Genomic DNA, 27,951 nt, shown 5'->3' with positions numbered 1-27,951 from the left:
AGGTCAAGAAGCAAAAACAAATTTCATCTTGGTGATAATGCCAGATAATATTATTTTCTCTGTATTTACAATCACTAAAAGGGAAAATGAAGCAGTAGATTGAGCAAAGAAATAAGTTGTGACTAACGGCAGAAACTACAGAATATTCTAAGCAGGAATGGTAATACTTACCTGAGTTGCGTAAGGAGGATATTTCTTCTCAAAGAGGAACCAAAAACTTGGCATAAAAGCAACTTTAAGATGCTTCTAAAAATGTTATAGCAATGGTGCTGCACAATTGCTATTTTTACTCAGAACAACTGATACAATACATCTGAACTTCAAAAGCTCAGATCAACATCAGCTATTACCATTTAGGCGCTCCCAAGAGTAATATGCTAACTCTTCTGTTCAGTTCTTTCAGATTTCTACCTCCAAGTTCTGCCTCCAAGTTAACTGGAAGCTGAATTCAGCTTAAACTCATGCACTTGAACTCATACTGCAAATGCAGCAAAAATCCCTCAACCATTCTGCCACAGCACCAGACGGTCACCAACAAATAAGACTAGGTGGTGTTGCTGCCACCCTACAATCTAATCCTGGTAATTGGTAAGACCATTCTTGTGGCAAAGCTTTTATGGAACTAAAAAAGAATAAACATTAATGACACTAAAAATTGCTAAAAGACAATTTTAAATGCATCAGGGTTATATCTAAATCTGTTTACCAATTAACATAATTAATACTTTTCTGGCTATTAGCTGAGTAATGTTGAGATGAATTATTAGTGCAAGAAAAGCCATTTATCTTCTGTCCTTTGACCCGGTGTTACATTATTCCTAACAAACTCTATTAGCTATTAAGTAAATCATATTTATCATCTTTTTACATAGATACACCTTATCAAGTAATTTTAATCTTAAATTCTCACCCATTGTGATATTTATCTTTTTTTTTCCCTGAGAAAAGAGTAAACAATGTTGTATTTAAACAATAACTAACATAAGCTACAATCAAAGCACATCTCATTAATGTTGTATCCCTGACCAAATGATTTATATTGACTTTGGACCAATAAATAATAGTCCAAAGAAATGGCCATTTACTGGCAAAGCAAACTCATGATGTCAAATGACTTATGAATCCTAAAATTTTGCCACAGCAGATCAATGTCACAACATCGTAGCTGTCTCTACCAGTAAGCATAATTTACGTAAGATAAAATAAAATCTGAAAATCAATAACTATCTTAAAAGTATGCAAATAAATACTGAACAAATGTTTTGTATCAAATATTTATGCAAAGATAAATAGTTTTGTTACACTTCAATTTACAGCTGTGCTGTAAAATTCAATTTACAGCACATTAACTAAGTTACAATGCAAGAGAGATTAAAGGAAACAAAGAAGCTGTGTTTAACTACAAAGAATCTTAAAATTGACATACATTGTAGATACTTCCCCATAAAAATTTCAAACGCACTGTTCATTTCATTGCTTACTACTAGCTGACTTACGTCTCTTAGCAAAATAAACAGATATCCTTTATTTAGCATGACATATTTTGCTATTGAATTAACAATCAAACATTACATATATAAAAAAAAGATCCAAACATTTGCCTCAAGGGGGAGCTTACAGTTCATCTTGTTGATCCTTTGCAATTTTCAAGCCATTCCAAGCTAATGTTCTGAGATGACACTATAATACAGCCTGACTGCAAAAATGTTATTTTTTGCTTCATTTTCAGTCATTAAATCATTATACCTCCATGCTACTGTCCTTTCTAGGCGTCTTTGAAATCCATAGTGTGGACTGGTTTGGACTGGTTTTTGTTCTTCCTTTACTGAAAAATAAAAATATAAACGGTTTTCAGCACATGTGCCTCTCTGTGGTCCTGATTCAGGTTTGCGCTCAGATCTGACTATTTCATCCCTGCTTGAAGGCCATCTTCACTGCTTAGATACCTCAGATTCCCCTTCTACAAAAAGCCCACGCTGCACTGAGCAGATCACCACAGTGGTCAGTCAAGGCAAGCAACCGCTTCCAAAGCTATCAGACCACAGTGTTTAGGAGGTCTCCTCCCAAGAACTGAAGTTATTCAGTCTATTTATTGCTTTCGGTTCACAATCATCCACACCTACTCGTATTGAGCAGTCTTTTCCGGAGAAGGATCTGAACACTTGGACCTGGGTGGTGGGAGGCTGCGTGCTTCCCTCGCCACAGGCCAGTACAACGGGGGTATGGGAGCGCGCGTGCCCCGGAGCCTGCGTCCAGTGCACCCAGGCTACAGCCCACCCACCCACGGTGGCTACCGTAACCGTCCCTGCAACAGTGATGCAGGAACAGGTGCTACTCTGTGCAGCTAAGTCAGAAAGTTTCTTCCCTTCAGCGCTTGACCTAACTTCTAATGAAATAATGGGATATGAATCAGACTCCTAGTGATGAATGACTACAGTAGAAAGCTTCCTTCAGCCTAGTTTTCACTCAAATTTGTTAGTACTCTTTTTAACGAAAAAGACAAAACTGTTCCCAAAAGTACTGGCTCTGCAATACTGTAAAATGTTCAGCCTTTAATGCAAACAAGAAGCCCTGAGGTACCCCTTAAATGGAAGCCAGTCTTTCCCCGTGGCCAGCGTCCTACTGCCACAGTGCACCACCTTGCCTCACTGAGATGGCAGGTGACACTGTGCTGTAATCTAGTGAAGAGAAGGGGCACTTAAACGAGCCACTGCAGCTACATTTCAATCAAAAGATTTAGACCTTGGCCAGAATGTTTTGCACTTTGGTATTTTTTTTTCCAGTTAAGTAAAAACCAAAGGAGTAGCAGTCCTTCTGCTACTACATATGTCTGTAAATCGGAAGCCTGGGAGTCAAGAAACCAGCAGTCCCTACATATTCAAATGTAAGTAAGTTTAAGTGAACAATGTGAGAGAGTTTAAGTTTAAAATGTACTTGGAGGGAACAGACAGCATAGTAGTTTTTAGTCCCTCCAGACTTACCTCTGAAGTCCTACAAAGTAATGCATTATCTACCTGAGCCCATTGCAGTAATTGAAAAGACTCCCATTGATTTCAGTGGACTTTAGATCAGGCAACAATGCTATAAAAAAAGCAATTGCAATGGATCCAATATTCTTTCTGTAAGAAAGAGATTCACTAGTGCCTTTAAGATTAATACAGCTAAAATCAGGCATTTTTTCAAAATTGTAATGAAATGCCTTGAATGGAGAGTCCTTGCCACAGAGCAAAAACAACTTCTAAATACCTTGGATCAGAACTTTAGCTGTGACCAAATGAACATATCTTGAGCTAACCTATGCTGATTTTCACCAGCTATACATCTGATTCAGGAAATAGGTTTTAGTTAGAAAGGTGATAAGGTGCCATAAATAGTTTGAGGATATTACTGTTTCTACTATGAAATGTAATCATAGAAACTGAGAAATATACCAGGTTGGAATTAAAACTTTCTGCAAGGCATTCAGATGATAATGGAGATGGGTCTTTGAAGCAGTTTCTCCTTGCCTCCCTGGAAGAAATGAAAGGGACAGCATCTAAGCATGAATGAGCTGATCATTTCTACTAGCTACGAGGAAGATGTTTTGCTTTGCCTTACTACTACCCTTTAAGAGCCCACGCCAGGCAAAATTAGTCATGACCTTTCAAGCTAGGCATGTCCTGGTTGGCCATGGATTGTGGCTTTCAGAGGAAAGGTCACCATGTTGTGGAAGCCTAAAAAAGAATGAGAAGTCAGGTTCATTTGGAAAGTTGGGGATCCCTCCTTCCCCAGCAGGATAGAATTCCTTCTCTAAAGCTCTGCAGCATCCAGCTGACCAGCAAAAGTGGTTGCTTTTTTAGACTAGCTTTTTGCCCAAGAATTGTGTATTTGTGAGGAACAAATGTGATATTGGCAAAATAGTTGGTAAATACAGATTAGAATAAAGTGAGAAACATTTTTTTTTAAGAAAATCTTTGTCTTGACAGATACACAAGAAGATATTTCATTTTGGAGATACTAGTATATTTTCTTTTGACTTTTATAAATTTGAAAGAAAAAGACATTTCATTCTCTTTAATCAGAAGTTTTGGTGCAACACAAAAAAGAATATTCTGAAAAACAGATCTGTTGAAAACAAACCTATTTTGGTTCAAATTTTTCCCACTGTTTTTGTATCAATTCCTCTACCAAATCAATTAGCCAAACAAAAAAGTACAATTTTGCAAGCTGATTTCCAATACCTGTGTGATACAATTTCAATTTCCTGGAAGTTCAGATGAATTATTTCTGGATGAAGTGCTATAGCAAAGGCCTGATCTAAGCCCACTGAAGTCAACACTGCTATTGCTATTGATTTCAGTGGGCTATGAATCTCATTTTCTTGCTAGCACTATTTGAGAGCTGAATTGATCCTTACTTCAGCCTCACAACCCTTCATTTTTGGGGGAGAAAAACTGCCAGAAGAGGTATGAACATGTATGTCATTATACTTACTAAGAAATCCAGGCCCTCTGTATTGTGCTCCAGATTTAGATTTAAATAATCACTATCGTTATACATAGGATTTCTTCTTCACTCCTTTCTGTGAGACACGTTACTAAGGAGCATCATGAACGCTACAGCGTGTATGCTGATCCAGGTATGAGCAGACTGACATTTGAAGTGTTTTCTCACTTACAATAAGGTTTTTAAATATTTGCATAAAAATCAAGATGAAAAGCCACAACGATGGAAAATAAAGGCTTAAAGTGAGGATGACAAATTTTCTAAATTCCTAAGACAGTAATATCACAAATCTCTTATTAGTATTCCTGCCCTTTCAAGAGGGATAACAGAGCTTCTCAAGTTATTACTGTTGTTGCTATTTTACCAAAATAGTTTTTAGCCATAAACAAGTTTCAGTTAACTATTTTTTTCTGAGCTGCATTAACAAGAGAACACTTCCTGGGAAAAAAAATCCAGAACACTCAAAAGTTTCAGAAAGATTAGCCTGGTGGGTGGTGGGGTGGGAAGACCCCTTTTACTCTATCTTGACAGTATATTTTGAGAAGGGTAAAATGTCAAAAAAAAAAAAAAAAAAAAAAAAGCATGAAATGAAACACATACCCTTTCATAAGATAAAGTGTTTCTTACAGTTACAATGTCAAACAGTTGTGTTGTTATTATACAAATCAAAGAACAAAAGAAGTAAAAAGAAATTGAAGGGCCTGCGTCTCAAAACACCTTTTTTTGCTTTTTGTTTTCAGTATGTCTGCTATAGTGGCTTTTACTCTTATGAGACGTGCACTGAAACAGAGGTAACCAGCTACTGGCCTCACACATTTATCCTTGGAATAAACTGCCCTTTTGGTCAAAAAATGATGTGAGTCCTCAATTTTTTCTCTATCAGTGAAGACCCCCCCAGTTATTCCCCAAACCTCAGATGCTGTAAAGATGGCAATCATGCTGGAAGAGGGGACGTAAAAATGCTGACAGTGGTTCAGTGTATCACATAGTCAAGAGAGATCTTTTCCAGAAGTGGGTAAAATCCTAGTGGCAATACACCTCGAGTCCTGGAACTATTTTAGATTACTGTGGAAAAGCTTGAAGGTGAATGTTGAGCAATAACAGCTGTAAACTGCCTGGGTTTTAAGAGCTGAAAAGATGCTCATTTTGCATATTTGGCAACAGATGTAAGCAGTCTTTCAGCATGAATAGCTTGCTGGTGGAAATATGAATTCTGCATTATAAAAACAGTTCATACCAGTATTTTACCTTTTATGAAGCATCTGGAAACAGCAAGTCCCAAAAGCCACCAATATCAACAGCAAGAGTGGTATAGTGGGTATTACGACATATATTAGATTTGGAATTATACCTACAAGACAAATGTTTCTCATTAATGCCTCCCATATTGAAATATTCTTGATCACATCAATAAAAGAATCCAGAGTGAAATATGAGAAATACATTGGCTTAAATAAAAGAACATTTCAACAAGAAGAGCTCCAAAAAGAAGAAAGACATGGCAGTATCAGTAATAAAATAATGCTTTACAGCATTATGTGAAATGTGACCTTAAAGACATAACTTCTGACATTTTCTTTGTGCATCAATGCCAAATTTCCAAATTTTTGGTTGCAAATTCAAGTATTTAACAAAGTACTTTCCATAGCCTATTATTTTTATAGTGTAAACAACGTGTCTGCTCAGTTGTCCTTATATGTTGGATTCTCACCCATGCAGGACCACAACAGGAACAAGCCCTGCTCTTGTCCACCTCCATTCCTTTTTACAGGTATACCTAGACTGTGCCTGGCTAAAGGAGGGGGACAGCTGAAGCTACTCCTCTGCAGGCATCTGGGAGAAAGGAGGAGGAAAGTGGTATGAAGCCAGGACTCTTAGTCACTACCTGGAATAGCTGACTGGGTTCAGTTTCCAGAGAGGATCCGATTGCTTTTTTGTAATTATATGTCTATGTTTTATAGCAATATGCATTTAAGGTACTTATTGTGGAGACTATTTCCTATCCATCATCCTTTTTGTTGAATATATTTTCATTAGCAAGCATAAATGTGAACATTCAGGTACCAGACCTGTTTGTCTGTTGGGTTTGTGTAGAGCAGTACTAGGTTAGATACTGAATCTTTACATGGTTCATGAAACTCATAATATTGATTTCAAAATATTCATCAGTTTATCTATTCCTGTGTAGTTAGAAGTAACAGTGGGAACATCAGTTAGGAAACTGGCTCAAATCCAGCCAATGAGGGTGGAAAAGGAATGACAACTTTCCATAATGCAGTGCTGGAATACTGTAAAATTCTGAGTGAGGTGAGGAAGACCTCAGAGATGGGGATGGGGAGGTGAACAAGCAGTTGGCTGTCACAACCTAGAGGAGATATCCCACAGCTGAGTGATCACTGGGGAAATCTTGTGACTTAACAGAGAGTCTCCAAGTTCACAGAAGCACTGTATAGATTTCAAGGTCTGCTACATCACAGATCTGGATCAAAGTTTGAGGGGGCACAGGCAGTATTTACATTTCTACAAAATATCTGTTTTCTAAAAAGAATATATTAAAACTCTGGAAATGTTATTAGATAGTTTCTCATTGACAATAATGGAAACAGTTCATAATTAATTTAACTAAGTCTACTGTTAATGTTTTTACCAAAACATTAAATTTATATAAATATATTACCTGTTTCAGTAGCAATAACATGATACTGATCTTCTGGTTTGTTTGTATCATAAGGATTTCCAGCTGGCACTGTTGGAAAGATTTCTGAAAAATATATTAGACATTTTAGGAAATCAGTGCGTACAAAATATGGCACTTATATTGTTAAATAAATAGTAATTACATTTGGAAGAAACAACAGTTTCATGTTCATATAAATGAAGAACATATAAATGAACAATGTTCATTTATATCATTGGATATATGTCAATGTGATATTATTGCAAAATTGGGATTACATCTGGAACAGTATTCTGAACTATATCCATACATCTGTAGCTATTGTATATGCTCTACAGGATTCATTTCTCATATATTCCAATGCTAATCTATGCCTGCTTTTCTAATTTATGCAATTTTTTTGCTTCTTGTAAATTAGCCTTACAATTATGTATTACCATTCCAACTCAATTTAATGTTTCAAAATATCTTACCGTAATCTAGCTCCGCTCTGTCTCCTAATTCTTTTTCCAAGACATTATCTGTTAAATCAATAATTGAACAATGAAAAAGTGTGTAATAATATTAAACATTTTTTTTTACATTGACTTTCATGCAATACCACAGAAATAGATATAGTCTATAGCCTCCAAAACAAGAATTTTTTAATTTTTCAGTATTCAGTAAGTACTTCTTACCAATGACTATTTGAACATTAGTATCAATTCACTTCTAGTTCTTCTTCTTTTTTTTTTTTTTCTTAGCGTCTAGATAAGAAAGTGGTGCAGTTTAGTCTAGTTCCAATGTCTGGTTGCATCTGCTAGGTTACTGACCAAATCACTAAATCCCATGCTTTCTTGTGCTGAATAGAACTCCTGAATTTAATTTTTTAATATATGCAAAGTTTCAGGCAGATGATCCTAAAACAGCTGAAGAGAGGAAGTGTTCTGTATTAACGCTCAAGCCTTATTCACATTTTCTAGATAATGCTCCAAAAACACTAGCTATGAACCAAAACAGAGAAGTGAAAGTTTGAGACTAGATGTCAAGCTTCATTTGGTTTCAACCCGAAAATACAACCAATGAGCAGTGAATTCTAAAATATCAGACAGTAAAGAAGTAAAATTACCAAAATAGGAATGACAGCATTGTATTTCTTGTAATGCACAATAAACTGGACAACTAATTCATATCTGATCCGTAAAGCAGAGGCTTGTAAGTTTACCTACGGCCACTGCTATACGATTACTCGGATGACAGAAGGAATTCCCTCCTATTGAAAGGATGGTTACATATGTGAAATCTGCATAATTATCTGAATACCATTTCTTTATCATAAGATTCTAACAATGCCGTAGTACTATTAACCTGCAGTTTACAAATGTCCTGATAAATACAGAAGGTAAAAACGAGAAATCAGAGTGACAATAAAGTCTACCAGAACAAAAGCAGTTATTTCATCTACTCTAGTAAAAACTGGCTGTATTTACCCATGATATAAAGAAGGATACCGCAATACCACAAAACTGAATTGCTGGCTCTAGACAGTAGGAGAAGAGATGAATTTTTAATTTAATTGCATATTCAAACCTGCAGGAGCTGCTCAGAAATTAAATGTGGTTGCAGTTGCCAACCTATAATTAAGTATAAGATCCTAAAATGATCAATACGATGTAAATCCAGACTAAACATTGCAACACTAAATGTTGTTAAGGGAGGTTCTATAAAAAGAACTTAAAGAAAAATGAAAATAACTACCATAAATGTAGATACTGCTTGTGTAAGCCTGCCTAATGAAGCACAGCCCTGAATTCAGTTCTGATACAAGTAGATGCAACTCTATGATTGCCCCCGAGAGCTTCTCAGTTTTGGCCTACGAGTGGTACCATACACCATATACTCAAAATAGAGGAAACAAATACTGCTGGTAAAATGGGTATGTTTTGTATGGTAAATAACTAAAGCTGTTGCTATTACAGTAACTTAGAGAAAAAAAGAAAGGTCTTTTGTATGTCTCACTAAGTTTTAGATAGCAAATGTAATCTTACTGGGTGGTACTTTCTTTAGATAGTGAAAGAAATGTTGTATACCTATTTACATAACATTTTTATATCTACCTTTCTCTTCCGTGTGATAGACAAATACATTTCTGGAGAATAGTCTGTTTAACTAAAGAGAACAATTTCAGCTGCTTTGAAAAGTAAATAGCGACAATTCAGCAATCCTGCATTTAACTGAATGACAACGTCAAAGTTAACATTCTACCTGTCTATTGTCTGCCTTATTGAGCTGACATTCCTCATTACACCCTAGAAATGTACTTCCACATGGTGAAAGAAATATAAATTCATTTTCACTGTTACTGTTACTGCTTTGTTTTCTGCCAACCCTAAAACACATTTTTTGATGGTGAAACCAATGGGAATTAATAATGCTGCATCAGATCACAACTGGAATGGGTAAGTAGCTCACAGAATAATTATTTCACTTACGTTTGTTCGTTTTAAAGATACAACACTTAAAACTGAGCCCTTTAAATCAAACTTGCATTTTCCAAAATAAAAATGTGAAATTATGTTGCAATTGTAATAACTTAAAACTTTTTTTATTCTCTCATTTCAAAATAAGTGTGGCCAATCATAAAAATGATAAAGTATTGGTTAGTTGTAAGGGTAATTTCCCTGTATGGCAGCAGAAGTCAGAGATAGCCACTTATATATATATATATATTTTTTTTGAGACATGTTTCGACATCTCTAGCCTTCCAAATATTATTTAGTATTTGCTGGCTCTATAGCCTCATTAAGACATTAGATATCTATCCAATAAAACTAGTGGAAGAAAATATCTTAGATCTCTACTGACAGATGTGTCTATACTGAGGCATTGAGTTCACTGCTAGATCACGAATACAGAGATAGCAGGTAGGAAACTGCAGGCTTAGATAGCTCAAAGGGCTGTTAAGGATAGGATTTCATATGCATTCTGATTCTGCTGAGCCAAATTTGTGATGTGTCTACTTTTCAAAAGCTCTTTGAAAATATTTGCATGATATGATGAAAAATGTTTTTCATTCACTGTAAATACTACCAAAAGTAGAAACTGTGGCAGACTCAACTTGAAGCTTGCTTTTCATGTCCTTTTTCTGTTTGCACAAAATTCTAGCTTATAGTCATGTTTCCTCTACTGGCATATGCAGAACCTGTGTCATGTCTGGAAGTACAGCCAAATTGCATAAGATCTGGATTTTTCTGCCACCATGTGAGCTAGTATACATCTGCTTTTCAAATGCAGATATCTACGTGTAAAAATGCAGAATTTGCTTTGTGCTGTTCTGGACCTCTGTTTGCTTTCTTTAAGCCAAATTTTCCAGAAGCAGCTGTTACACGTAAGGTCATATAAATTGAGAGAGATGTGAAATCGCAAGGACAGAACACATTTTGCAGTATGACCAAGAGATGCCTTGGTCACCCTGCTTAATAAGGAGCGAGGAAATGGGAAAGGGCTACTTACAGCACTTTGTGGAGAACAGAGTAACTAGTGAATTAGTTAAATTAAAATTAGAACAGGGAATATGTAACAGTGAAATTAATTTTGAAAATATTCTTTAAGACCTCAGTTTAATGGAGAAAAATACTGGATACAGATAAGTAAGTACACCTTTCACTAGATTTCATGCAGTATATCCTCTACTAATATTCAGCTGCTCACACACTAGGTGAATCACTACAACATGCAGGTGTGATAGTGTGGCCACAAGATACCTGCAGGTTCCTTCACAAAACAAAAGGCACTGTTTTTCTAATTATCCCACCTATGAAATATGACTTCAGTTCCACCTACCTGGGCCATACTTGCAGATAAAATTGTGCTTCATGTTGCATCTATCATCATTCCATTGATAAAGATATGGCCCCCCCAGACCAGGGTTTGCAGTTGGCTGATGATACATCACAACACAGGCTTCACTTCCACAGGAAGGCTCATCTGTATACCAATTTCTAGCCATGCACATAAAAATGTTCGAATATTGAAGATTAAAGATTCATCAGAACATCTATGTAAAGCAATTTACACGCATGAAGAAATGTCAGCCTCAGTGGCCTCCCCTTTCAAGATAACTTATATTTCCTACAGCTCCTCTGGGAAAGAGTTTATGGCCTAAGCTCCAAATCTCTGGTTCTTAAAAAAATTCTGAAGAGCCACAGCATCTCTGCAGAAGTGACTTTCTGCCATTCTGTTACTCAGTTTCTTTCTTATCTGGCCCTTATCTGTTTCTTCATACTCCAGGTCCTGTAAGCTCCTACTATTCTGGCCTTTGACTTAATTAAAGGTTTTTTAAAAGATGGGGTAGGAACAAAAGCATTTATGTTAAGTAATATGCATTAATTTCCTTGGTGGCTGGCCTTATGATCTGAGGTAGCTAGAGCTTTGCAGAATTTGTCTGCCTGCTTCCACACACCATATCCTAAATCCTCTACGTGGAGCAGAAAAATCTTTGAAAGACATACAAAGGCAAACTCATGGGATAAGAGCGAGGAGAAGTGTAGAGTGAAGCCACATCATGTCTTTTTACAGCTCCAAATTTAAAACCCTGCTACTAGCTCCCTTTTATCTGAAAAATTTAGGAAGTCATGATATTAATTTCATGGGCAGCAAGTTTTCATGCTTGTTTATAAAAAAATTGACTTGCTAAGCATCGCACTCTATTTCTCAATGAGTGATTTCGCAGACTTACCTGAAGGGTGAAATGCTTCCATCAGCCCATTTGTAAAGGTCAGGGCAAGCAGTTGTGGCTAGTCCATCACTGCTTCTCCACAACCCAATCCAGAAATCACCATCAGAAATCCCAGAGCCTGATTTAGTGAGGTTTTGTAACATATTTTCTATTAGCTGCTGTTCAGCTTCACTTTCCAAGCTCAGTAAAGCCCCACCATCAATTTCACAAGCTTGACGGGCCTCCTGAAAGCCCACACGTCTAGACAAGTCCTGGAAATAGGCTATCTTGTAACATGAATGCTTGAAGTCACCATAGCACACCTTCTGACCTGAAAAATACAAATATGAGAGTGTTTAGACTATGTTAATGAATATCACAACTGAAAAATATAGAAGAGCATGAATACAGTGATGTAGAAGGACTTTTTTGGGGTGGCGGGGGGCGGAGGGGGTTAATTGAAAGGACTGATAGTGCTAGAGCTACCTGGAGTTAATACTGCTGAGAACTTTATCCTGAATTTGCTAAGGTTTGCAAATATCATACACATCACAGAAATTGAGGGCTTTCTTCCCAAGGCCTGTACCGAAGGCTGAACACTTCCCACCAAAGTGGGAAAGATTCCCACTGACTTCTGGAAAAATGATCTCTACTTAATGACTATACCATTGGGTCTCTCTGTTAAAGCTAGGATTTAGTTTGGAAAATGCCCTCCAAACATTTCATACTAGTGAAAACTCCACTTCTTCTAGATAATCTTCTTTGACCAGTTTCAGTCAAATATTGACAAAGAGTTTAAAATTCTCAATTTTTAGTGGCAAGTCAACAGTTTCTTCAGTCTGTTATCTGACTTTGAGAGGCTGCATTCATATTGCGCTCATAGTTAGGTGAATTCACTTATCTGATAAACTCCATTATGGGGAATAGCGGGTGCATAGGGGAAGAGTTTTAAAAATATATAAGAAAATAAGCTGACCATCCATTTTAAAAGATCAGATTTTTCAGTATGCAATTTTATCACTAGAGAAGAAAAATATGTCAGTTTGTTTTGCAAAATAAGAATCACTGAAGAATACCAGACACTATCTAGACTGTTTACAAGCCAAAAAAATCTATCCTTTTACTGTCTGTAAACTTGAAATTTTGAAAGGATAGTATTTTACTGTATCATATCATTTTTGCATTTGAAAATTTTGCATTTACATCCACCCTTAAGCATATCCAGATACATCACTATTATGTAAATAACCTTTTGGCTTTACCTTTGTACAGGTTTTATCCTACCTTATTGTTAAAAAATAAATAAAGAAATAACATATTATCCCTGGGAAACAGCAACATCATCCTGTAACCTAAGTTCTACATTTGCCAATACTTCTCTATATACAAAAAAAAAAAGTAGTGAAAAATAAAGCCTAGAAGATACAATCAAATTCATTCTTCTTGCTTTAGAGCTACTTCTTTTTCATATTTACTGACAGAGAAGCACATGCTTCTTCTGCAGCAAGCTGCATACTGCACAGTAGTTGACTGAAGTTTTATCTCTATTTACAGGTGCACAGAGTACAACTCCAAGAATTTACAGAGAACAATCAGGATTGCATCAAAATCGCATGAATATAGGAACACAAAAACTTGACCATCTCATGCCTTCTAGCTAAATCTATAGGTAACGCATATTGGTCGAATCTTTTTTATTCTGGCAAACTCTAAACTATAGGTGCAGTAGGGATAAACACCTTACATTTAGTTTTTCTAGCTTTTCCTATAATACTTTTAATCTAGCTCTAAACCCTTTTCTTTACAACATCTTATTAAAATTCATCTGGGTGAGGAGACCCTCAATAAGAGGAATGTCTTTCTGTCTCATTCTCATGTAGACTTCTCATTCACAGGATACAGAGTGCACAGTGAAAAAGAAGCTATTTAACATTTTCATCCTTATTGTCTGGTAAGTGACTATGGCCTATAGCCAAGGTACACATATGTATGTAAGTAAGTGTGCAATCATTCAAAGGCTAGTACTGAATTACGACAAGCAAGAAACATTTATAATGAGAGAGGCATCACTAGTTCTAACACACCAGTTCATATAATTAACGGTTACATTCAGAGCTTTAATTCAGGATCAATATGTAGATTTATGGAAATTTCTCAATCCGTTATCATGTTCTTTTTTTTTTATCTCCCAGTAGATTCCTAGGAATTTGTTATGACTTCTTTCACTTTGTGCACATACTCCTTATCAACCTTAACATGTAAATTATGAGCAAATTCAGGTAAAAAAAAAAAATCTCTATCATCCCATTTCACTCATGCAGAAAAGCCCAAATCAAATGAGTTGATTAGCCACTACAGATGTCAATTCATACACTGTGACTCCCTTTGATGGTAAAGTAGCTAGCTTCCCATTCATTCCTTCCCTCACTGCCTCCCCTCCCAACGTTCCTCACACACTGGAAGTGACCCTATGCTCTGTTCCCATCCATGTTCTCTGCTTTCCAGTTCCCTCTGCCAGTGACTGTCCCCAAAGTTGATACCAATGGCCTATTCAAAAGGATGCATAGGTCCTTGAAGGCCAATTGTCTAAGCATCTTGAGCATATTTCTCTTCCAGCCAGGTGCAGGGTGATCAGTCAGCTACTGTTAGGAAACACATTGTCAAATGGCATGTGCTTTTTGTGAGCAGCAAGAAGGCTAACATCCCTAAGCCATAAGCTATGCTTTATACCAGTCCAATGCTGAAGTTGCATCGGTGTCTAGGGTCAGCTCCATCACCCACATCAAGCTGAGGAAAACAAATAGGGAATGTATAGAGATGGGAGGAGGACAGGCACAGGTGGTATGCAAGGGCAGCACAGCAGCTCTAGAGGTGCTGTGTCAGCCCCAGAACACCCTCATTTTGTGGAGCCCAATAACAACTGCTTGCCACTACTATACACTGGGAGCAAGCTGCCTTGGAACTGTCCAGAACATAAAAGCAAAGGCCCAATCTGTACCCAAAGGTTTTAATTCATGAATACTTTTAAATAAAACAAAAAAAATTTGTGAAGATCCTTATATTGTTTTTCAAATTGATCTCAATCACTTTTGAGGATATCATTGTTATTACAGATATTTGTGTAGGGTTAAGTAACTCTAGATACAAAGGTTCATTTGTACAACTCATTTACTTTATAACAATTGTATAATCTAAACACTAAGTTACTTCTGTTCTATTTGTTACCCTCTACATCTACAGTAAAGGGAATAAAGTTTCCTCCTTATAGGCTGAGTGCTCATGCAACAATATAGTCTCAAGGCAAAACAGAGAAAACAGCAAGAAACTAAGAAATAATTGAGATGAAGACCCATCTTGTGTGAATGGATGTCGGAAGGAGAGTAGTAAGCTTTCTCCAAAAAGCTGTGAATATTTTTTTGTTCAGTTAATTTAGTTCCTTCTGTTTAGGCACTGACCTACTCTGAATTCTTCCTTTCTTCTTCTTCTGGAGACTTTTATCATCTTATCTGCTACAGCAGAACCAGTTCAATGTGTTAATGGAAATCTGGAATTGTGCACTAATAGCTAGAAAAATCAGATGACATTTTAGTGCTCTTCTCAGAGCATGCTGAGATGTCAAGTTTTCAAGTTTCATTTTTAACAGCTTTGTCTCCCTGCTAATTTATGAACTACAAAGCAGAAATAATTTACCAGTGAAAAATGACAAAACAGACCACATATTGTACGGCAGACAAAATAGGTATGAAAACATTAACTACAAGCTATTTTGCCTTTTTCTAACATCTTTACAGTAGACAACAATCCACTGTTAATTGGAAAATAACAATTGCTATTTCTATTTTACAAGTTTAATTCCAATTTTCCTACATTTACAATGAATAGAAACCAATTTTGCATACAATTCTACTGGAACATAACAGGTCAAGATACTACACAACATGAATAAATATAGGCAAGTCAGGCCTTTACAACTTTTCCACAGTATCTGACCTAACTGCTTGGAAGATGAAATAAAGACAAAGGAAAGCATTTTGCTTCATCCAGAGCATCCAGAAAAGTGTAAATTTACTTAGTAGTCTTTTAAGCATGAGACCAAAGTTCCAACTAATGAATTCTTTAACTTTTATGAACTCATTCGTACTATTATCCCTTATAAATGCTCAGACAAATCGAGGTTTCAGTGAACAAATACTTCTATCTGGATTATCTGCAGATACTACATATGAAGGTGGAATGCTTTTAGCTTGCTTTAATGGAGTGCATTTTCTCCTAAACTTTGGCCCACCTTCCCTCATCCAGAGTATCTCAGATCCTTCTCAGAAGAAGGTACAGGCACAGGCAAAACATGCATGTGGCTTGCTACCATGAACCCACACTACCTTTTCATCAACATCAGAGCCCTAGAAAGCAAAATTGCTTTCTTGCTTGGAGAGAATAGTGCTGCGCTGAAACAACGCCTGACAGATACAGAGACCGTGCTCTTTGCACTCTGTCATCTTTGAGCTGGGGACAAAACAGCAAGACTAGCGCTTGCCAATTTCCTCACTGGAAGTTTCTTCCATTTTCTTCTCTTTCTCTTTCTCCTGAACATATCAGGAATTCCTCTGGCCCTGCTTCCTCAGCCCTGGCAATTTTAACTGCCTATACTTCACAGAAACTTGACTGTCTGAAATTGCCTCACTTTCACTCACGTTCTTTCTCACTGTCCCATTAACAGAAGAAAGCAGATGTACAGACTTGCTCTAAGAAGTGCTACCCACCATCTTCCTCCATATGGAACAGTTTTCATCCTGAGGTGTCACGTAGCAGCTCCACACCGTAATGTTTTGATGACAACATTAAAATAAAAATAGCTTTTCAAATACTTTTCTACAGATACTAATTTTGTGGGGAAAAACTCCTTTAAGAGAATGAAAACAACCAAACAAATATTCAGGCAGTATTTCAGTTAATTAGGTCTCCATTATGTTCTCATAATGATGCATCATTAAACAGAAATAATAGATTCCTTTAGGTCTGCAAGGACAGATAAATTATACCAAAACGTTACTGAGAACCAAAATTACCGATAGACTGCCAAGCTCTAAGACTCATCCTCGGAAGTGGTCCTAACCATGCCCATGGGGTGCACGAAGGCTCTCTGGGTAAAGCACGCAGCTTGAATTTTTGGAGATCGTTGGAGCCGCCCGGCAGAAGAGACGCTCTCCACTACTGAATCCCACCCCCCTCCCTTTCACACCTTGGGAACAGACCTACAGACCCGCTTCAGCTACCATTAGCATTTACCTAGAAGATTAGCAGGGAACAGCAGCTGTGTTCCTTTGCTTGCTCTTTTCAGAAGTTATGCACATACATAAAGACTGCAGTAGCAAAGTCCGTTATGTTTTCATACTGTGACTCCCCACTCCCTCCCAAGATAATGACTTCAGCACAAAAAGCAACAGATGAACATTTGGTACAGAGGAATGTGGAATATTTAACACTAACCAGAGTCCCACAGATCAGAAGGAGGCTGATGGAGGCCTCTGAAAATAAAGTAAAAAAGTGAAGACACAGACTTAAGTGAAACTGCTCATGCATTAATGAAGCAATAATGTGAATGAGATAACACCGTGAAAGAAATATCTACATAAATTAAGCAAAATACTCCACTGGCTATATATGTTTCTCCCCTTGCATTATAATGTCTAGGCTTGGACTTGAACCTGTATATATCAGCATATTGACCCCAGTGGCAGTGTAACCAGTGTAACTACAACACAGGCCACAATCTGTTTTCACCTATCTTTGTTTCACAGAGTATTCCCTGCTGAGTCCCAGTAATGCATTTTAGAATGCGGTCAGTAAGTGAATAAAAAAAGTATTACAACTTTCTAATCACATTTCAATTCAAATCTGATGTATTATATGTTACCTAACCTTTGTATCATCCAGTCAGATTTTAATTGGGTTCAGCTGCTGGTCATGCTGTGATATATTATATTACTGCTGTTGATGTTTTACTGAATCGTATTTGTGTCCATCCAGTCTACTGAATTTAATTTGTATTTTTGATGAATCATATTACTTTTTTCCCCTTGAATTACTACTGTGATAATATTTCATAATCAAGTCTTCCTTTATGATAAAAGGGAATTGCCATCTTCTCTGCCAAAGTTTGTAATCCTGGGGACATGCTGCTCTCTAATTTAGTCATAGTCCTCAGTTCACAAATGTCGCCCAGCTCATGCTCCTGACAAATCTGAATTCAGTGTGCTACCAGTTTTGCCATTTAAATACAAATTATCACATGGATCATTATGCCAGCCAGTATCTGCGTTAATATTTTCAGACGTAACTCTTTCACACCTTAGAAGGATAGGCAAAGAAGTACCTATTACTATCTGTAAGTCTACAGAAAGAAGAGCCAGTCATTATTGACTCACGATCTGGTCAAGGGTTATAGCTGCAGGTCATAATGGTGTTTCTCTAACATTGTGTGTGTGTGCATGTGTGTGTGAATTTCTTCATCAAAGGTTCTGAGACCCCTTCAAGGGCTTACATGAAGTACTCAGAGGATCACATTTGCCTATTAAGCAAATACTTACACTTCATAGAAGCGCAGCCCCCCTAAAAAACTATAAGAGGCAGAGGCAAAGCCTATAAGCCAAAGCTTGCCAGAAAGTACAGTCTGCTGGTTCATTTTAGGAAAGAGAATCAGCGTCTCTCACTGCAATGAAGATGGCTTTTGTGTGTCATGTCACTAGTTCATTAGTGCACAGCCTATGTGTAAGTGGCTTAATAGAGTCTGGCTTCAGCCGCCTGTAAGCCAATTATCGCAGAAATTATCTATTAGCCAGAGCTTTTACAATGCTTTTCACAATGGAGTCCCTTCACTGATAAATTCTTAGGCATTAGCGTATTTAAAACGATAAAAGACAAAGAAATCTTGGTCCTCTCTCTGAGGCTGGACAACCTTTCTTTAGTTATAAGTCATGTAATATCCTATGGAACAGCAAAGATGATCTGATAGAGATCCTCAGCCACCATAAAAACAGCTGTCTCTAGGATTAATGCAATTCCTCTTCCTTGGGGAAGACAGAAGTTGAAAAAAAAAACAAACAAAAAAAAAAAAAAAAAAAAAAAAAACCCACCTACCCTGTGCTGCATTGACTATACAGAGAGATTTAGTATAGTCAGGCTGAATATGTAGCTACACAAGAAGCCATTTGTCTAGTTCAGGTAAGTTTCTCTTTTGCCACAGGGAACTGGTCAAGATTTTAGGTTTGCCTATTGCTGAAATCGGCTTTTCACCTGTAATGCCAGCCCTTATTTATAACACAGTGTTGCCAAGTGCTTTTGGCAAGAGGGAGTTGTCTTGTTCATGTTTTAAAACAGCTATTCTAGCTAACCAGCAATGCTACAGTTACACAAAGCACAGCTGAGAAAGGAGACAGTTTGGTTTGTAAAGTGACATGGAATAGTGCTGATTTGAATATTAGCATTTTATTTATCACTACCCTCTTCAGCAATACCTAGCTGTTCCATGGATTTTGCCATCTGGCTGAACATGACCATGATTAAAAATAAATCTGATGGCTTTCCTGCCTATCGTAGCAACAACATAAATAGTCAGTAAAATAGTTAAAAGTGTGCATATATGAATGCTGACATTCACTTGAGTTGATTACTATTCTGGGGTTTGTTCAAGCAAAGTAATTCTGTCCTCAGAATTTGCACTGCTGTAGTTGTTCAGAAGATGGAAGCAAAGGCTTTTTGTCCTGCAAGACAGGGATAATTTTTTATTGTGCTGAATTAAGTGTTGGAGAGATTTGCATTCCCCAGAGCAGAAACCAAGTTTGTCTTGATTTTTCAGAGTCAGGGATGTAGTGTTTCAAACATTGGCCCGTTCTTGACATGAAAGTGGAATACCTGCCCTCATGAAAGGCTGTCATTTTCCCCAAGCATTAATAGGTTTATTCATTCATTTCACACAGAAATTACACACAGGTTAATTTCTTATAATTAGCTTCACAGCACAGGCTGCAGAAATCTCAGGTCATTGCTAAGTAGCTTGATATCTAAATCTCATTAGAAGCTAATCAACATTTCATCATCCATGATTACCCTTGCAGAAAAACATACCATTATAATTATGTGAATCAGTGAAGGGTAAATTTTTTATTTATTTGTTTTCAACTGGGAAATGATATTCATTTTTATGAAACAAAACAGTTTAAATCATCCCTTTGAATGATATGTCAGTGTCAGAAAACTAAATCTACACAGTATTTCCTGATTAGTTTTTTCTGGTCAAATCATTAAAAGCATGACAGCTTTCCCTTCTGAGTGAAGCATACCTATTTTTGACATGGCTTCTGTTTCAGATACTTAGCATTTCGTAAGTTTAACGCCCAAGACCTGTTTATCTCTTCCTGTCATAACTGTTTTCTTATACTGATCTTGTGAAGTTTATGGGCATATAGCATAGGTTGATCATGGCAGACAGTGATTTGCCTGTAAAAACGGCAAAATGGTACTGTGCTTGGGTTTCATCATCCAGGCAAAAATGTCACGGTTGCTATGACAAGCCCTCTTAAAAAAAATTGCTAGCTGACTTCCTTTCCCACATTGTGAAGGAACTGAGACTACACTGTCAGACCCATACTTCCTCCCTTCTGTCTTTGAGGGGTCTAGTAGCATTGTCCCTGCAAGAAATGCAAGGCCCTTGGCCTCACTGAGCCAACAAGACAACACACTTAAACTAAGCCTTGGCATCCGCAGAGATTAGATGACTTAGGCTAGCACTTCACACAGAATACGCACCTTCTCAGTGGGTAATAAGGAAAATCATCAAGAGCACAGGATATGAATCTTGCAAATGAAAATGTTTATGCTCTTGGACCCCAGTTTCTCTTATAAAGAATTATGCTTATAAAAAAAGAAAGCCTGCAAAATTACCCTAAGTATAACACACTAAATTTGCAAAGATTATGAACAGCCCCATTCACCTCCACGGATTCAAGCAGAGACCAGTGATAACACCCAAATGTCAATGCAACCTATTCAAAATAAGAGGAAATATGACATGTTAGAAAGATCTGCATATCTAGTCTAAGTTTACTGAAGACTTAATTATATTCCTGCTAGCAGCTTCAGTAGTAAGTGTGTTTGTTTTCATTTTTTCTGGAAAGTTTTCATCTTTCTGAAGTTGGTTTTTTTTAATATTGGAAGTGTGTATATATACATTGTTTAATATGTCACAGCTTAAAGACAGGCCAAAAATATTCTATTATTTGATCTGTTTAATGAAAAGAAAGCCTTAAGTACTAACACCCGAAACACTCTGACAAGACTACTGGCAATTTGAGTCTCTCACTCTATAGGTTTCAGTGTTGCTGTAAATATCAGAACAGATTTCCTAGGCATTTTTAGACAGAAGTGATATGTCTGCAGAGTAAGTTGTGATTAGCACTTTATGAAAGACCTTTGACAGGAACTGTAGGGTCCAAATAGCTTAAGCAAAATATACGACAGCCTAGGGGAGCAGGGAATATACTTATTCTCCTTCCCTAAACCAGCAGACATTTTCACACATACCTAATTTTATATACATCAGCAGTTTCACTCAACAGGATTTCTCAAAGGCATAAATATAAGTGCTTCTACAAGTTTTTCCTAATTTTTTTTTCTTTTTGGTTTAGTTCATAAATCTTTAATCATTGAAACACACTGATTAATCATTATTCAAAACAAGCACTATCTATTGATGTTATTCTTTCAATGACCTGTGAACTCTATTTATCCTGTTAGTAGTATTTTCCTGGATCTGTTACCATGATACTTGTATTTGCCACAACTAAAAGTAAAACTTATACCACTACTACTATTTATACTACATTAAGATCAAATTAATCACACCCTAGAAATACCTATAAAGTGAGCCTCAAGTGATTAGCTGCATCTTGCAGCTATACTTACATTTAATTAGAGCTATACCAATTGTTTAGTTAAGCCTCAGTACTCTTAAGATTGCTTGAACCTGAAGGTCCTCCTGTCTGCCAGTGGTGGATTGGGGGCTTCTGCAGCAACAGTCTAATCATTTCAGAGGAGTGAGTGCTTGGTGTGAGTACAGGATTATAATGTGGACATGGCTATCAAGTCATTGTTAGATTTTTTTTTCCACATTAGTACCATATATTCTTATCTTTCATGATCTCTTGTCAGACAAGAGAGTCTTAAAACTTACAGAGTAGTATTGTAAGTTTACAGACTCTTTTACGGCTTGAGGCATATTTTCTGCAACAGATAGCTTATGATCCAGAAGTCTTTTCTTCATAAGATAAGACCTGAACATGGCAGGAGAAGAAAATTCAAGGTACAGAACAGGAGTCCAACAAGCAGTTGAGACACTTTTGTACCTAGCTACTGCCATGGGACAGCACAGCAGCCTGGTCTCATTGGGAGCAAGAAAAGCCCCTTAAAAGGGGGTGCAGAATATTCATCCCGTTCCACATGTTATGACTAAAACCACAGCCTCCCCTTATCTCTAATTCCTTTCATACTTCCCATCCTAGGTGTTTTCTCTTGAGACCCTAAGACAAACTGAGACATAGCGGAGTACCAGGGATTGCCAGGCTCAAAGAGTTTGAGAATTATACCACCTTACTCTGTCTTTGAACAAGTTACCAAAGAAAGGAAATCGTATTCCTGGAAAGTGTAGTTGGCACACCTGAGCCAAGAGACTAATTTTTCATCATTATTTCTTCAGCCTCTGAGTAGAGCTGCAATGCAGCCAGCCTGCATAACTATCCCTTGGAGGTAAGGTAAGCCTTACAGAGCTGATACATGGAGATTGCCTCTGATATATATGTTTAACTCCTGAAACTGATTTTTTCCCTATGGTATTCATCCACCATAAAGCAATTCAGATTATTGAAACTACGTTCTCATTCAAGTCACACCAATTTACCTAGTATCTTTCCACAGGATATAAAGGCATTTCTTGCCTGGGAGCAAGAAATGTTTAGAAGTAGTATTTACGTATGTATGCCCTGGAGTCATCATCTCATTTTACTTTAAGCACATGTTTAACCTAGATCGTTAAGTAGTTCCCAGGAAGTCATTGCTCAAGATAGGTGTTTAAATACTTAATACAGGAGTTGAAGGTAGTTAAGTGCCCAGTCTCTTTGCAGTCATCAGAAGGAAAACAAAACATGTCTTCAGTGATTACAGAGACCTACATTTAAACCAAGTAAAGGAGATATGAATGTTCATTCCAATTATAACCTTCTTTAGTATGGAACCAAATGCTGCCAGTATCACCTTTATGACCTGGGAGTGAAATTACAATCTTTTCATAACTAAGTGCTGTGTTCAATATACAGCTGTTGAGTGTCTATACTCTTTTCTAGACTACAGCAGTAGTTTTTCTAGTTGCACTGTTTCAACTTTTCTCAGAACCACAAACATACCAAAACAACCTTAAAATAATACTCCATGTTTCTGAAAAGTAACAGAAGCTTTCATCTACCAAAAATGCTCAAAGCCTGAAAGGCCAAACTCAGGTGCAATAAGCAGACTAAGCCAACTGAATTAAATTAAATGGTGTCCTTTGAGAAAGGGTTTATGTTATCGCTATTCAATTCAATACTTGTGAAGGTGCATCTTTAATCATCTTGCTTTACAATAGTTTATGACCTGATCTGAGGTGGTCATAAAATACAAGCTTGTTTATTTTAGATGCCTTTAAGGATATACATAGATATATTCATTCATGTAGCTTAAGAGCAACTTGGCTGTTGTTTTATAACCCAAATGTTTTTCCTCATTTTTAGTAATGTTATATTTCCAGTTATTTTTGGATCAAAATAGACCTGTATTGCTTTAAAATACTATATCACTATTTAAACTCCTCTAGATACTTTACCATAGTGAAATGTAAAATTTCAAAAGCCATAGAAATACAAAGTGCCAGCAAGCAGCCATCATTAACAGATAATGTTTATGATTAAGACATAGGTTGCTAAATGGTTAGCAATAAGATTAGCTTGCATCTTTCCTGCCCGATGGATACTTAAAGTAATTGCATCTTTGCAAACTGCATTATCATCACTTCGTGTTCTTTAATGATGTCATGGGACAGCAAGGCAGACTCAGCAGTTTTTCCTGACCCTGCTTCAGGTTTTTTTTTCCCTTTAAGAATCAATTCTCTGGCAACACTAGACATTCTGATACAGGAGGCTGCAAAACATCTCGGTCCACATTAAAAATTGCAGTCCGCTTGTATTACTTCTAATTAACTTCCCAAATTACAGGTGACTGATAAGTACTGCCCAAGTGTGAAAGATCTGATACAAATAATACATTTGATTATAGTCTGGTGAAATTAATGCACCTGGAAAAAAAAATTGAACCCCCTTACTTAAAGTGGTGGCATATTGAAAAAGCAGATCCTTTCATGCCTTCATGACCCTATGATCAAATTTTTTTTACAATTCTGAAATTATTACTAGGTTTAGTACAGAATTAGGAAGTTAATGGAAATCTTTCCATGAATTTCAACTGGCACTCAAACAAGTCTGTTTCAGGAACACTCTCTGTATGAGGGATTATATAGCTTATTTGGAAAGACAGTGGAAAGATTCCCACTTACTAAATATCATGACTGAAGCGTAAGTTAACAATTTTCCAGTATGCCACATGTCTGTTTCTATAAGATATAGGCTAATATGATTTGAAGGATGTGCCTGTTTAAGCCCACAAACTGTTGCTTCTTATATGCAGATAAGCTCCACAGGAGCGAGGAGAAAGCACATGCTTTCAGTACTACTACTACTTGTTTGAAAGAGTGCTGATACTACTACTACTGCTACTATCCATGCACATGTGGCAGGATAAGGGTGTGGTTCTTGCAGGAAACAGCAAGCTTCCCTGTCTGTATTTCAGAAGATACTTGTGCTCTGCAGGCACAATAAATACTATTGCATAGTACAGATCCCCTTTGCCTACTGCATATAACTGCAGCTAATGTATCTAATAATCCTTAACTAGTTTCTTCTATAACTGGCTTCATATCCCCTCTTGTATTATCTTAACCAAGTATCAGCAAGCATAGCACAGTGACAAGACAGATCCATCACATGCTTTGAAATACTTCACAATGAAATATGAAGTACAGCTTGCATATTTTCCAATACCCAAAGTCTCATATGCATCTGATAGTTTGACTAAGCAGTATACATGTATATGCATTGTTTTAAAAGCTGAAGATCTGTCCAATTTGCTATGTATGTCACTCAAACATAGATTCATCTCAAGGGATAAGGCACTGTTTCCTCAGCCACCCACGAGCTCCCACACAGAATTTTGATGCAAAATACAAACCCAGGGATGAGCAATCTTCATTATTCCTTAAAACAACAAAATACACAGATATGGTCACATACAGTACAGCAAAGCTCTTAGGTAGAATATTTCAGGATATACTTTAAATATGTTTTTTTTTTTTTTTTTTTTTTTTTTAAAGAGTAATGCTACTTAACCATCATTTCTTTCAGGAAAGAATTTTGCATTTAAGATCAACAGCACACCTTAGTTCCACAAATGAACTTACTTCTAATAAGATATCACTGAAATGCTCAGCAACTGTACTCCACAGTTTACTAAGAAAAAAATCTTAATTCAGCAGCCAAGCATGTTTGATACAAAAAAAAAATCCTAAAACTAAAAGCATATTATAGTTTCTTGCCATTTCATCATTATAGCACCTGAAATAACTTGTATGTAAATAACTTGTGTTGTGTTAGAACTGGTTTACAAAGACACGTCTTACCTGCACATACAGAGATTAACACACAACTGACTAATAAGCATTGCCAAGTCTCTCAATCTCTGTTTCAAGACAAGTGTAGGGATTTGCTTGTGCATCCACATACATTCAAGATCTTTGAGCTTCAGCGTGGAGGATATGACCCAGAGTCCAGTCAGAAGTAGCCTAGCAGGTTCTGAGCTTACTTGCTTGTGCCACAAATGCACAGTGGGATTCTACAGCTCTTAAACTAAGCCTAAATTCACATTTTAGTTATGGATGATTTATAGAGTATTGTCTTCCTCTTGGTTTTGTGGCTGCCCTCAAGAGAATTGTAACTATACCCACACACAATAAAGTTATTATTTATGCTAGATTTTAAGTTTGCTTCTATTTACCTTAGAACATGGAGAAACATTCTTGTGCAGTTGCAAACAAGTCTGAATGGACTATCATTTCTCAGTAAGTCACTGTTTCAAGTATGTTCTCTTTTGAACTGCTGTGTTCAAATACAGAGAGAACTCTGCAAGCCATCAGAAAATCTAAAAAGCTATCTGTAAATGACAATATCATATTGGTAGGAACCAACTTAAAACACTGTAGAAGTTTGACAACCTAGGTCCCTATCTCTGAGGACATATAGTTATTATAGACATAGCTACAATAGATGTTTAAAAGATGCCCGGTAAAAACATGAAGTTAGTTTTCACTGTGCTCTCCAGAGAAAACTTCACAACAGCCTGCCTTCTTTATTCTTAATATCACTGAGTAACTTGGGTCTAATTTCCTTATTGTTATGATTCATTTTCCTTTAACTATTAGATTTGTACCTTCATTCACTTCCTCGACAGCAAAACCAAACACACAGTAACACCCAATGCAACACACTTCACACGATTTAAAAAACGGACCCCTCCACACCACAGCTCCTCGCCTAGATTGCCATCCTTCCCCCTGCACACTAGGAAAAAAAAAAAAAAAAAAAAAAAAAAAAAAAAAAAAAACACCCCAAACCAAACCTACTCTCCCTTGCGCTGAAACTCATTACTGGACAGGTAAACTTCATTACTGCCACAGCGCTGGCCCAGCTGCCCAGCGCACCCTTCGGGGAGGGGAGTAAGTGCCCAAACAGGAGAGCACCAGCAGCAGGGGTGCAGCGAGGGGGCTGCTGTCCCACCCGCCCGCCCGCGCCGGCCCCACTCACCGCTGAGGACCCGCACGGCGAGCGCGCACGGTGCCCACAGCGCGGCGGCGGCCGCCAGCAGCGGCACCAGCCGCGCTCCGCCCGCAGCGCCCATCGCGGCGGCGGCGGCGGCCCCGCTGCCGCCCGCGCGCCCCGGCCCGGCCCGGCCCGGCCCGGCTCGGCTCGGCTCGGCTCGGCTCGGCTCGGCGATCAGCCTGCACCTCGCCGCCCGGTGCGGTGCGGTGCACGTCCCCTCCGCGGAGCGCCCGTGCAGGCGCCGCGCTATATAGCGGCGGGGCGGTGCCGGAGCCGCCGGCCGGCCCAGGGCGGGCGGGCGGCCGCCACCAGCAGCCCCCGCCACCAGCAGCCCCCGCCCCCGGCCCGGCCCCGGCCCGGCCCCGGTCCGGGGGGTGCCCCAAACCGCGTCCTGAGACTCCTTGGCTCGTTTCTACAAAGTCCCGCGCTGACACGCGGGATCACACGTGTCAGTGTGATCGAGACACAGATCCATGTGGATTACAGATCTTTTAATCTACCTAATATCTAGCTATCGAGATTTTTTTTTTCCTGTAATCTCCATTTTCCCTCATAGCAATAGGAATAAATACTTTGCCAACTTAAAAATACTTATATATACACAGTATGAACCCAAACGCTCCTTTTCCTCTCTGCCCTAGAAGATCCTGCAGCCAGCTTCACTTTGTTGTTGCTCTTAAAACACACTTCTTTTGGACCTCCTCAAAGAACTGCTGCAAAGACTTTGTCCTTAGGAGTCATATTCTTAGGAGTTAAACATACACAGTTTGTAGATTTCCAAAGGCACATATTCTTTCCATGTATTGGTCTGCTGTGTGCTTGTGAATGTTTTTTTGTTTGTTTGTTTGTTTTTAATGGGACAGATGATAGTTATAGAGCATAGGTTTAAAGGACATCCTATATGCAAATTCTTCAGTAAATTGCCAGACAACTTTCTTTCCCAGAACTCTGCTGGACAGTGACATGGACATATACATGGCACATTTGTAAGTCATTTTCCCTCTGGATGCTTATAGCCAGATTTGAAGTCAATATATCTCAGATTATTATGGATTTACTAGCTGCTTTAAAGCAGCTGTCTGTAA

General features: G+C 37.8%; 1 protein-coding gene across 1 annotated transcript; it reads right to left on the bottom strand.

Moving 5' to 3' along the window:
• Positions 1-1,344: 1,344 nt before the first annotated feature.
• CHODL (chondrolectin) lies at positions 1,345-26,945 on the bottom strand. Its single transcript, XM_062575074.1, has 7 exons — positions 26,852-26,945; positions 11,880-12,189; positions 10,985-11,142; positions 7,636-7,683; positions 7,163-7,246; positions 5,734-5,836; positions 1,345-1,825 (listed from the first exon to the last, which is right to left on the bottom strand). The coding sequence occupies exons 1-7, from the start codon at positions 26,943-26,945 to the stop codon at positions 1,741-1,743; spliced, it is 882 nt and encodes a 293-aa protein (XP_062431058.1). The 3' UTR covers positions 1,345-1,740.
• Positions 26,946-27,951: the final 1,006 nt, after the last annotated feature.

The sequence above is a fragment of the Rhea pennata genome, chromosome 1 (assembly GCF_028389875.1).
Source record: "Rhea pennata isolate bPtePen1 chromosome 1, bPtePen1.pri, whole genome shotgun sequence".
Classification (NCBI taxonomy): Eukaryota; Metazoa; Chordata; class Aves; order Rheiformes; family Rheidae; genus Rhea; species Rhea pennata.
Note: the sequence above shows the minus strand (reverse complement) of the source record. Positions and strands in the feature narration are given on the sequence as shown.

Excerpts from the sequence above, each read along its gene's own strand:
- CHODL (XM_062575074.1), bottom strand. The coding sequence starts at position 26,945 with ATGGGCGCTGCGGGCGGAGCGCGGCTGGTGCCGCTGCTGGCGGCCGCC. Across the intron at positions 7,247-7,635 it reads CAGAGCGGAGCTAGATTACG|AAATCTTTCCAACAGTGCCA; the intron begins GTAAGATATTTT and ends TATATTTTTCAG. Across the intron at positions 1,826-5,733 it reads TTCCAGATGCTTCATAAAAG|TAAAGGAAGAACAAAAACCA; the intron begins GTAAAATACTGG and ends TTTATTTTTCAG.